The sequence below is a fragment of the Scyliorhinus canicula genome, chromosome 16, assembly GCF_902713615.1.
Source record: "Scyliorhinus canicula chromosome 16, sScyCan1.1, whole genome shotgun sequence".
Taxonomy (NCBI): Eukaryota; Metazoa; Chordata; class Chondrichthyes; order Carcharhiniformes; family Scyliorhinidae; genus Scyliorhinus; species Scyliorhinus canicula.
Window position 1 is genome coordinate 62,857,710 of NC_052161.1, and position 12,930 is coordinate 62,870,639.

General features: G+C 47.1%; 1 protein-coding gene across 2 annotated transcripts in view; it reads right to left on the reverse strand.

The window, feature by feature from the left end:
- Positions 1 to 12,930, reverse strand: part of papss2b (3'-phosphoadenosine 5'-phosphosulfate synthase 2b) — a 100,888-nt gene that overhangs the window by 50,635 nt on the left and 37,323 nt on the right. For both annotated transcript variants that reach the window (XM_038822075.1, XM_038822076.1), the window contains 5 exons: positions 11,736 to 11,850; positions 11,077 to 11,312; positions 10,037 to 10,175; positions 4,998 to 5,116; positions 1,653 to 1,766 (listed from right to left, as the gene is read on the reverse strand). In XM_038822075.1, the coding sequence (XP_038678003.1) occupies positions 1,653 to 1,766; positions 4,998 to 5,116; positions 10,037 to 10,175; positions 11,077 to 11,312; positions 11,736 to 11,850 (723 nt within the window). The remainder of the gene's footprint in view (positions 1 to 1,652; positions 1,767 to 4,997; positions 5,117 to 10,036; positions 10,176 to 11,076; positions 11,313 to 11,735; positions 11,851 to 12,930) is intronic.

A 12,930-nucleotide genomic window follows, 5' to 3' on the forward strand; every position in this document is an offset into this window, starting at 1 on the left:
TTCTCCTTGTCTAACCTCCTTGTTACCTCCTCAAAGAATTCTAACAGATTTGTCGCATGAGCTCCCCTTGACGAATCCGTGCTGACTCAGTCCTATTTTGCCATGCACTTCGAGGTATTCCGCAATCTCATCCTTAATAATAGTCTAAAATCTTACCAAAAAACCAAAGTCAGGCTAACTGGCCTATAACTCCCTGTCTTCTGCCTCCCTCCCTCCTTAAAACAGGGGTATTACATTAACCATTTTCCAATCTTCTGGGGCCCTCCCTGCCTTCAGATTCCGGAAAGATCAGAGATTGTGGAGGCATTGATGGTGATCTTTCAGGAATCTGAAGGCAGGGAGAGCCCAGGAAGATTGGAAAATGGTTAATATAACACCCCTGTTTAAGGACGAAGGTACCTCACTTGAGGCCAAACTCTGTTGACCCTGACCACTTAATTCAATTTAGTTAGTCTAAGGGGTGTGACTGCCTCCTGAAATACAAGTGTCCAGGTACATCGTCCTCTCCCTGATATGTTGCAGCGCCCAAAGCTCAGAATCCAGCTCCGCTCTGACTCTCCGCTCCCGCTCTTTTTAAATCTCTACACTGACTCTCAGCTCTCACTCTTTTTAAATCGAAATTGAAAGAACATGATTAACTTCCAGTTATTTTTGCAGACAAGGTGTTCGTCTTCAGGAGTTAGGAGTGAAGTGTTTATTGTAAATTCTGCCAATGATTTTACGTTTATTAACTTTGAAGGAATATTCTGTTGGGTAAAGGGCTTATTTCTATCTGGCTGTGTTAACAGTTATCCACTGGCTATTGCTCCCTTAGGATTTTATGTAAATCACTGGTAAGAGGACAGCCGCAGAGTCTCCCTGTTTCCAAATTCACAAAGCTAGACCCAAGTGTCAATAATACCCCTCAAGTGACACATCCTCAAGTTGTGGAGCCAATAAGCTGTGTCACAGGCCATTGTACTCAGAGTTCCTCAGAGTAGGCTACCCAAGCCCAATACTCCTCAACAGTCTCATCAACGAACGTCCCCCCATCATTACATCAGAAGTGGGGATGCTGACTCATGACTGTACATTATTCAGTTCCATTTGCAACTCCTCAGACGATGTGGTGTTCCGTGTCTGCATTGAACAAGACTTGGACTACATTTAGGTTTATTTTTTTAAAAATTCATTCACGAGACAAAGATCCTGGAACTCCCTTCCTAACCGCACTGGGGGTGTATCGACACCACATGGACTCCAGTAGTTTAAGAAGGGACTCACCACCTTATCAAGGGAAATTAGGGACACTTGCCTTGCCAATAATGCCCACATCCCATGATTGAAGAAAAAAAGGGCATGGCTATACTCTCCACAATGTTTTTGTTCAACAAACTGCATGTCTTAAATCTAATTGCTCTGGAGTAGGTGATACATTCCTGTGCCTGGAAATGCTTCAAATCGGCAGACAATATATTTAAAGAACAACTAATCACTGATGCGAAAGAGCTGGTTGAAAGAAGCATGGCTCCTTCTTGTTAGCATTATAATCTGAAGGCATTGGGCATCAAGAATTGTTCAATAATGTACAACTGTGTAAAACGTTGACTGTTTTTGTCTAATCACAGTGTCACCTAAGAAAATAATTTTAAGAATATAATAAAAAATGTTACCTGAGTTATCTGCAGTGTGGGCAGAACTTGGGCGGCTGCACATGCCAAGTCCAACTTGTTTTCAAGGACAAAGAGTTCCTTCACTTCTTCATTGGCGGCAGGGGGAACAATGCCCTTAGAGTAACAATAAATACATTAGTTCCATACTCTGCTGGCCTGCCTCCCAGAATGTCAGAATGTGACACATAATTAATTCTCTTTTCAGGGTGGGTTCCAAATATGTTCCAATTCTAGCAGTCAGTCCATCTAATGTTGCTAATCACGCTGCTCACGGCTGACAGTCAGATCCAATAACCTGCAAAGGGGCCCTAACCAATGTCACAACCGCAGCACCTGCTGTTCCACAATGCACTTATAGATCACCACTCACTCATATCACCATGGGTCTGAGCTGCAGTCACAATATCTCACCCATAGAACATAGAACAGTACAGCACAGAACAGGCCCTTCGGCCCTCGATGTTGTGCCGAGCAATGATCACCCTACTTAAACCCACGTAACCCGTATACCCGTAACCCAACAATCCCGCCATTAACCTTACACTACGGGCAATTTAGCATGGCCAATCCACCTAACCCGCACATCTTTGGACTGTGGGAGGAAACCGGAGCACCCGGAGGAAACCCACGCACACACGGGGAGGACGTGCAGACTCCACACAGACAGTGACCCAGCCGGGAATCGAACCTGGGACCCTGGAGCTGTGAAGCATTGATGCTAACCACCATGCTACCGTGAGGCCCATGCTGGGGAGTGCAGATGTTCCTCGGCTGCTTTAAGAGATCTGAACTCATTCATACCTACAGTGCTATCCTCTAGTGAATTGATATATTCAGGCACCATTACATCATAGTGTGCTTGAACAAAATGATTTAAATACACAAGGTCATATCTCAGCTGAACTATCGCAATGAGGGGGTGAGGAAGAAAGCAGAGGGATATTTGAAAACATGTCACACTGGTGTATGTGTATAATCACACACACATATGCAATATGCACACAAACGCACACATATACACACACACACACAAAATACACAACCACAACACATATACACAAGGGACACACACACACAACTCACACACAATACATCTCATGCACAATACGCACACACAATATACACAACCACAACATACACACGCACACACAACTTACACACAATATTCACACACACACACACACATTTAAGACAAAGTGGCAGGAAGAGTTGAGAGAGGTCATGGAGGAGGGGTTGTGGTGTGATGTGTTCCTGAGGGTGAATGCCTCAACTTCGTGTGCGAGGTTGGGGCTGATACAGCTGAAGGTGGTGTATAGGGGGCACCTCACAAAGGCGAGGGTAAGCCGACTCTTTGAGGGGGTAGAGGATGTTTGTGAATGTTGCAGGGGGATGAGGGGGGTGCAAAGCACGTTCATATGTTTTGGTCCTGTCCAAAGCTGGAGGGGTATTGGAGGGAGGTGTTCAGGGTAATTGCGAAGGTGGTATGTGTGAGGCTTGAGCCGGGTCCTCTGGACAGTCTGCGTATGTTATTGATGACTACGTATGGGTGGATGGTGGATTCCTGAATCCTTTCCTTTGATGTTTGTATTAAAAATGTTGAGGGTTGTTTGGGGGTTGGTGGGAGGGAGGAATTGTTGGCCAGGAGACTGACATTTTATTTGTTACCGTTGATTATTTGTTGGTGAATGTAAATTTGATGAAAATGTGAAAAAGGAGAATAAAAATTTTTCAAAAAAAATATTCACACACACTATTCACACACACACACTCTATATATACACACACACACAATTCACACACACACACACAAACTATTCACACACACACACAAACAAACTATTCACACACACAAACTATTCACTCACACACACATACTATTCACACACATACACACACACACTATTCACACACACTATACACACACACACACACACACACAAACACAATGGGCGCGATTCTCCGCAAATCCGGCGTGCCGTGAAGGCTGGCGTGAAACTGGCCGTGTTTCACGCCAGCCTCGGAGCTCCGTCCCAGGACCCTATTCTACCCCCCGGGGGGGGCTAGTATCGGGGCCCAGGGAATCACGGCGACGCGGAGTTAGCGAACGTCGCTAACTCCGCCCGCCAAGAGTCACGGCGGCTGACGCGCACGATGACGTCAACCGCGCATGCGCAGATGACGTCATCACGCAGACGTGTCAAACCCGCACATGCGCGGGCCGTCATGCCCCTCAGCCGCCCCGTGGACTGATCCTGCGGGGCGGCGGAAGAACAAATAGTGCGCGGGTATCGGGCCCACTGCCCGCGATTGGTGCCCACCGATCGCAGGCCCATGCCACCCTTGGCACGGCCGTGGTGCGGCCGTGCCAATCGGTGCCATAGTTCTCCGGGACGGGCACTTTGCGGCCGTTTTCACGAACGCTGAAAGCAGGTGTGATCGCGGCCGTGAAAACGGCCGTAAACTCCGCGGTATTCGGCCCATCGGCCTGCGGAGAATTGCTGTTCGCCGTAAAAAACGCCGTAAAAAACTTCCAACTCTGCTGGGTCATTTCATAGAACATGGAACATTACAGCGCAGTACAGGGCCTTCGACCCTCGATGTTGCGCCGACCTGTGAAACCACTCTGAAGCCCATCTACACTATTCCTTTATCATCCATATGTTTATCCAATGACCATTTAAATGCCCTTAATGTTGGCGAGTCCACTGCTGTTGCAGGCAGGACAATCCACACCCTTACTACTCTCTGAGTAAAGAACCTACCCCTGATATCTGTCCTATGTCTATCTCCCCTCAATTTAAAGCTATGTCCCCTCGTGCTAGCCATCACCATCCGATGAAAAAGGCTCTCACTGTGCACCCTATCTAATCCTCTGATCATTTTGTATGCCTCTATTAAGTCACCTCTTAACCTTCTCTCTAACGAAAACAGCCTCAAGTCCCTCAACCTTTCCTCATAAGATCTTCCCTCCATACCAGGCAACATCCTGGTAAATCTCCTCTGCACCCTTTCCAATGCTTCCACATCCTACCTATAATGCTGCGACCAGAACTGCACGCAATACTCCAAATGCGGCCGTATCAGAGTTTTGTACAGCTGCAACGTGACCTCATGGCTCCGAAGCGCAATCCCTCTACCAATAAAAGCTAACACACCGTACACCTTCTTAACAACCCTATCAACCTGGGTGGTAACTTTCAGGGATCTATGTACATGGACACCAAGATCTCTCTGCTCATCCTCACTACCAAGCATCTAACCATTAGCCCAGTACTCGGTCTTCCTGTTACTCCTTCCAAAATGAATCACCTCACACTTTTCTGCATTAAACTCCATTTCACTTACCCCTTCCTCCAACAGCTCCACCACCTGTTGGATGCATTCATTCACAGATGTGAGATTTGTTTTCAGCACCAGCTCTGAACTTTCAGGCTTCTCGTATTCTGAATCAATACCGGTAAATCCTATACAAGCAAAAACAATAAGGTGAATGAAGCAGTCCACCTTATTCTGGGACATGAAGAAATGCATGTATAGATCCTTTAGGCATTAACAGGTCTTTCATTGATCTGAAAGAGTTTCAATCAAAAACATTGTATCCAATATTATATACGGCTGTTTGCTCAACTTCCCCGAGGGCCCAGTGGATAACAGGACTCTGGTGCAGAACCAGATAAATCAGAAAGGCCCATGTGTTGAGTTATCTATTCTCAGTCAAGGCAACAGTCGGAGAACTACAATTGAAATTGGACCCACTGGGCTAGGAGAAAATAAAATCAATGTCTAGAGTGGATGTCAGTTAAAAACGGCATCAGTTTTGACGATGGTTCCCATGGCAATTTAGCTGTCTCTTCATATTTGTTTTTTTTTAAAAAATCTTTTTATTGGCATTTTCAAAATTATATATATTGCTGTTCATTTTCATTTATTGTACTGTCACAAAGGTTCCTTCTTAGGTTTCTCTATTTACAGTCTGTTGCCGTCTGGCTGGCTCAGCCTACAATCCTCCCTATCACCCCCCCTCCAGCTCCTTTCTCCTTGACCCCCCCTCCCTTCCCCCCTTTTTCACTGCTGTTCCCCATTTTATCTTGCTGAGTGTTACTACCTCGCCTTGTTCCCCCCCACCCCCCTACTCCCCTGTCCTCCCTCACTTTCATCTTTCTATCTTGTCCTAGCTATTTCCCCCTGGCTAGTGGCTATTTATTTATTTATGAGAATAAATGTGAAAAACAGTCGGGTGAATGGCTCCCATGTTTTGTGGAAGCCTTCTTCCAACCCACGTATGGTGAATTTGATTTTCTCAATTTGGACAAATTCTGATAGGTCGGACAGTCAACAGCCAATCTGCAGCTTTAGGTAGTGCTGCTGATCGCCAACCAAGCAAGATTCTGCGGCAGGCGACCAGGGAGGCAAAGGCAAGGGCATCCGCTCTCCTCCCCATGAAGAGATCTCGCTGGTCTGATACCCCGAAGACCACGGGCGCGATTCTCCGCAAATGCGGCGAGTTATAAAGACTGCCGTGAAACTGGCCGTGTTTCACGGCAGCCTCCGTGCCCCCTCCCGGGACCTGATACTCCCCCCGGGCGGGGCTAGCAGCGGGGCCCCGTGAAGCATGGCATCGCGGGCTTAGCGACCGTCACTAAGTCCGCGTGCCAAGCGTCACGCCGGCTGACACGCACAATGACATCAGCCGTGCATGCGCGGGTTGGACGGCTCCAACCCACGCATGCGCGGATGACATCATCACGCAGACACTTCAAACCCGCGCATGCTCGGGCCATCATGCCCCTCAGCCGCCCCGCGGACTGATCCTGCGGGGCGGCGGAAGAACAAATAGTGCGCGGGTGCCCACCGATCGCAGGCCCATGCCACCCTTGGCACGGCCGTGGTGCGACCATGCTAATCGGTGCCATGGTTTTCCGGGACGGGCACTTTGCGGCCGTTTTCACGAATGCTGAAAGCAGGTGTGATCGCGGCCGTGAAAACGGCTGTAAACTCCGTGGTATTCGGCCCATCGGCCTGCGGAGAATCGCTGTTCGCCGTAAAAAACGGCGAGCAGCGATTCGTGTCGGGGGGCGGCCGGAGGGGGGGGGGGGGGGAGAATAGCGGGAGGCCGTGAAAATTGTCGGTTAGGCCCTCCCGCTATTCTCCGACCCGTCGTGGGCAGCGGAGAATCGCGCCCCACCACTTTTGGGCATAGCTCCACCCTCGTCCCCACCACTTTGGACATTGCCTCGAAAAAGGCTGTCCAGTACCCCGCAAGTCTGGAGCAAGACCAGAACATGTGGGCGTGGTTGGCCGGGCCTCCTTGGCACCGTTCACATTTATCCTCCACCTCCGGGGTGAACCTGCTCATTCGGTTTCTGGTCAAATGGGCTCTATGTACACTTTTAGCTGCGTTAGATCGAGCCCTGCGCCTGTGGAGGTAGAGTTGACCCTGTGCAGTGCTTCGCTCCAGAGTCCCCACCCTATTTTGAACCCCAAGTCTTCCTCCCATTTCCTCCTTGTCGTATCTAGTTCGGTGTCGGCCCTCTCTAGCAGTCATTCGCACATGTCACTACAGTTCCCTCTGCCTAGGATATCTGCGTCCAGTAGCTCTTCTAATAGTGTCTGTTGTGGTGGTCGTGGGTATGTCCTTGTCTCCTTCCGTCGGAAGTTTTTAAGCTGCAGGTATCCGAGTTTGTTGCCTTTAGCTAGTTGGAATCTCTGCATCAGTTCTTCCAGTGTTATGACCCTACCGTCAGTGTATAGGTCCCTGCCTGTCAATGTCCCCTCGTCCTGTGTCCACCTTTTGAAGGTGGCGTCGGTGAGTGCCGGTGTGAATCTGTGATTATTGCAGATGGGGGTTTGTCGGACATTTGGTCAGGCCTAATTGCTGCTGTAGTTGGTTCCAGGTCTGGAGGGTGACTATTACCACTGGGCTGCTGGAGTGTTTCATGGGCAGGGATGGGAGTGCCGCCGTGGCGAGGGCCCAGAGGGAGGTCCTCTTGCAGGAGGCCTCCTCCGCACGCACCCACTCAACCTCTGGCTCCCTTATCCATCCCATCACTCTTTCTGCTGTCGCTGCCCAATGGTAGAATTGTAGGTTTAGGAGGGCTAGCCCTCCCCTGGATTTTGTTTTCTGTAGGACCTTCTTTGTGATCCTAGTATTCTCTCCCCCCCCCCCCAATACAAATGCCATGGTTAATTTGTCCAGTGCGCCTGGGGATATAGATCGGGATGGATCTCAGTAGGAAGCAGTATCTGGGCAATACATTCATTTTGATCGTCTGTCAGGGAGAGTGGGAGTGTGTTCCATTTCTGCATGTCCTTTTTGACTTCCTCTGTCAGACTGGTCAGGTTTCATTTGTGGATCCCTGTCCAGTCATGAGTGATTTGGTTCCCCAGGTAGCAGGATTTGTGTTGGGATTGTTCAAACGGCAATCCCACCAGTGCTGCCCCTCCCCCTTGCGGGTTCACCTGGAAAATCTCACTTTTGCTCATGTTGAGTTTGTAGCCCGAGAAGGCACCAAACTCTTTCAGGCGCGTAATGATTCTTTCCATGCTGCTTTGTGGGTCCGAGATGTAAAGGAGCATGTCATCCGTGTCGAGCGACTCTATGCTCTCTGCCTCCTCTTTGGATCCCCCTCCAGTTGTTTGCCATTCTGAGAGCGATCGCTAATGGTTCGATCGCAAGGGGGAACAGCAGTGGCGACAGCGGGCATCCCTGCCAGGTGCCCCTGTGCAGCTGGACGTACTGGGAGCTGGTGTTGTTTGTCCGTACGCTCATGGGAGCATTGTACAGGAGCTTCATCAAGGAGGTGAATCCTTTTCCGAGCCTGAACCGCTCCAGCGCCTCTATAAAGGTACGTCCACTCGACTCTGTCGAAGGCCTTTTCTGCGTCCAGGAAGACGATCACCTCAGGTGCTCTGTCCCTTGATGGGGTCATGATCGCGTTCAGCAGGCTCCTGATGTTCAATGTTAGCTGTCTACCTTTGACAAAGCCCATTTGATCCTCTGCGACCACCTCTGGTTCGCAGTCTTCTAGCTCTGCTGGACCTCGGGTGTGAAAGGGAATGAGGGTTCCTCCATCAGAGGCTCCCTTTCCCAATCAGAGGCCTTTCCAAAGGTTTGCCTCCCTTGAAGCGCCCCCCACCCCCAACCCCGCCTGGCCTTTGCATCCGGTTCCCATATCACTCAAAGGCTCCTGGCCTGGGCGTGCTGAGAGACCCTCATCATTTCATACCTTTCTCCCAGTTCTTGGCCCTTTGTTTTCTGGGACTGGATGCAGTCCAAGCAGTGGCCACCACTCCTAGCAGTGCTGCTGGTACCAGACAGCTGCAGGCCAATCAGATTGTAAAATGGCTGCGGGGTAGCCATCCAGAGCGGAGGGCGAGTGCACCGCCAACCTTTCCAGTGGTGGGGTGGGAAATCCTGCCCTGGGATCCTAAATATAAACCAGCCACTAACTGGAATTCAAGAAAATTCTCTTTACGCAGACAGTGGAATATCCTAGCACTAGGGAGTAGTTGAGGTGAATAACAGATCCACCGAAAGGGAAGTTAGGAACACACATTAAAGAAATGGAAAAGAAGGCTATGCAAGTAGGCCAAGATGAAATAGGAAGGGTGGAGGCACATGAAGCATAAACATCAAAACAGGCCAGTTGGGTTGAATCTGTCCGGCAATTCAAAATTATGAAAACATTTTAATTTGGGAATTCATGACTGTGCATCACAGCAGTGGTATAAAAGAGGCAATTTGGGCCCTTAGGACAATTAAAACTGAAACAAAATAGAAGAGCTTTTTCCTCAGATAATTATCTAAGATTTACATTGTCTTCCTGCTAAGAGTCCAAAGGGAGTCACAGTGGTTAGCACTGAATCCTCAGTATCAGGGATCAGGGTTCAAATTCGACATTGGGTGACTGTCTGTATGGGGTTTGCACTTTCTCTCTGTGTCTGCATGGGCTTCCGCTGGGTGCTCTGATTTCCTCCCACAGTACAAAGATGTGCAGATTAGGGTGGTTACAGGGATGGAAGCGGGATCTGGTTCTAAATCAGTGCAGTTTATGCTACAGTTGTTTGATGTTCCTGTATTTTCTTTGCATAGATACCGCAAGGTCATGCTGTAGATTAGGAATAAACTATCAATGCTGCCCCTGGACTTTGGTTTTTCTCACACTTCACACTGATAGCTATGCCAACTGAACATTGTTTCACTGCACAAAATGGAGCTGTTTGTTCACTGCGCAGACAAACACTCTTGTAAGATCTCTTCAATTAACTGATAGCCATCAACAATCCTGAAAGCTAGTGCTTGAGGTAGGTCTCACATTATCAGAGAAAATGTTGTTGTTGGCATTAGCACCAGCACCCTTTTGCTAATGGTGTGATATTAATACCTTTGATCTCTCCTGCTCTAGCCTTCTTATAAAGACCTTTCACATCACGACTTTCACAGATATCTAATGGAGCGTCGACAAAGACTTCAAAAAACGGAAGTTTGGAGATCTCGTGAATTTTTCTTGCTTTTTCCCGATCCTAAAGATATAAATGAACATGCAAAATTAACACAGTTTGTTTGTGATGGTTGGCGGAGGTCACTGGCACACATTAATTCCTCTCTAAATCATTCCACCTTGTGACCCAGTTAGCCAAAGTGCTAAAATAAATGATCATGCTGTTTTAATTGGACTTCATGGTTTGGGATCATATCGATTTTTCAGTATTTCTAATAGATAATTTAAATGGTCTTTGATAAAACATGTCTTATTCACAAAATACTGAAGCAACTGAAACCAGTTAAAAACATTGTCCGGAATAATCGCGTTGGGTGTATTTTATTCATGTCCTCATCTTTTCACTGTAACACAGTGGGAAATAGCAAATATTTTAATAATTAAAATGGCATTTCAGTGAGCACTGTAATAAAATCCTAGAATAAATTGTCGGTCTCTTAAATGACCTTGTCTGGAACCTTGGAGAGTAATGTTTTGATGATCAAATTGCTTCTTCCTGCATCTGCTGGCGAGAGCTTTGGGCAGTAGGTTTTTTTAAACTGACAATCATTTGCTCATCTGTCAAACAATTCCCTACCTACAAACAGTCATTTATCAAATATACAATTCGGACTGTATGGATCAATGAAATGGATAAGCCCATCATTGGTTAAAATATTTCGAAAATATGTGAATCTTTTTTGAGGCTGAAGGAAAGATTACAGGAAGATGCCATTTGGTTCTATAGAGCACCAATCAAGGAAACCAGATAGTCAGGGTTGAAATTCAAGTCAGTCACAGTTTAATGCACCTACGTTGAATTTGAGGTTCTTTAAAGAGGATGACGGTCAATACTTTAGATCATTCAGCCACCTAGCTAGATTGGAGGCTGGAATGAATTTATAAAGTGGAACAAGTCAGTTCCTTCTTTGTAATTAACTTACCTTTGCAAATGGAGAAATAAAACTAGTGATACAGACTAGGCCAGCATCTGCAAACAATTTGGCCACCTCAGCAATACGCCGGATATTCTCCTCACGATCCTCAGAGGTGAAACCCAGGTTTTTGTTGAGCCCTTGTCTGATATTATCTCCATCCAAAGAGTAGCAAGGAATACCATAGGTTACCAAGTACTCCTCCAATGCAAATCCAATTGTGGTCTTTCCAGCGCCTGAAAGACCTGAATAGAAAATATCGATGTCAGTTAAGTTGGAATGAACTTCCTAAAATTCCTAAAAGGTCTAAAGAGGAACACAGCTTCTGTATTGCCTCACACGCCCACTGTGAAAGCCAATGATACCAGCGCCATTGCCCATGGCAGCTTTCCCCTCTCTATTAATTTGATTCCCACTTCTGCTGCAATCGGAGATTGGCTGCAACCCACCCACCCTTGCCAATTCTGCTGCTGCGGTTAGCTCCAGTTGCAGGAGCAGAAACAGTACTGCACTTGCAAGTTGAAACCTATTGGAAGAGAATTTTACTTATTGTCTGTGGAAACGATGGGATTAATGAAAAGGTTCTGGGGTGAAGTATGTGATATCCATATCATGGTCATGTTGGTGAATTGACATGCAATTGTAAATAATCTTCGATAGCATGTTACCTGTCAGCCAGACAGTGCAGCCACGGAACCCACTACGAGTGCCAACAATTTGGCCTCTCTTGCTTCGACTAACGTGATGGGATTGATAGACCACATTGGTGGATTTCTGAATTTCCTGCAAGAATAGAAAATGTTATGTGTTGGCAATTTTATGACAAGGCATTTGACCAGGCAACCAAAGAACTACAATAAGAAAGTAAAGATGCCCACATATCCCTAAATAAATGAATGAATCACACTTTGTACTGTCTTTTAATGGATAATACCGGGAAAAGAACGATTGAGAACTTTTGTTTGTTTAAACTTGTCCGAGTCGATTAACAAAAAACAGGATGTGGTTCATTAGAAGTTGCTATTCTCATATGTTTGTTTATTAAACTTTAGCCTGCAAACTGGTACAAAACAGGTTTGCACTGAGTGCTGAGCTTGTGGCATTTGAGTGCTACAGTGAGAGTTTGGTGACTGAGGGAGTATAAGGGTTATTTAAAGTCTAGTATTTCTTTTATTTAGTTAATTAACTTAAAAGTTGCTGTTTGGTCTATAAGAAGGTGAATTTTGAATCAGCTTTAAACAAGGTTCTACTTGGACTTACTTGCAGCTGGAGCTTGTTAATTAGTTAATTGCATTAAGCCAGTTTTTAGAAGCTAGAGTCACAGTATAAATAGGGGCTAGATACAGTGCAGACTTTGTTTGCACTGAGTGCTGAGCTTGTGGCATTTGAGTGCTACAGTGAGAGTTTGGTGACTGAGGGAGTGCTGAGCTTGTGGCATTTGAGTGCTACAGTGAGAGTTTGGTGACTGAGGGAGTGCTGAGCTTGTGGCATTTGAGTGCTACAGTGAGAGTTTGGTGACTGAGGGAGTTAGGTGAGGAGGGAGTAAGGTACTCCTTTCATTTAATTTCCTATATTTATCAAAGAGCGTGAAGGGAGCCAGGAGTTTAGAGTACAGCTGACTGGGAGCAGAGCCGGAGGGCGGAGGTCCAGTTGGTCCACAGGGCAGCTAATTCTGTAAAGTAAGAGGGGATGGAGGCTAGGGCAGTTGCATGCTCCTCCTGTAGGATGTGGGTGGTGAGGGATACCACTGGTGTCCCCGCTGACTATACCTGCGGGAAGTGCACCCAACTCCAGCTCCTCAGAGACCGTGTTAAGGTACTGGAGCTGGAGCTGGATGAACTTCGGATCATCCGGGAGGCAGAG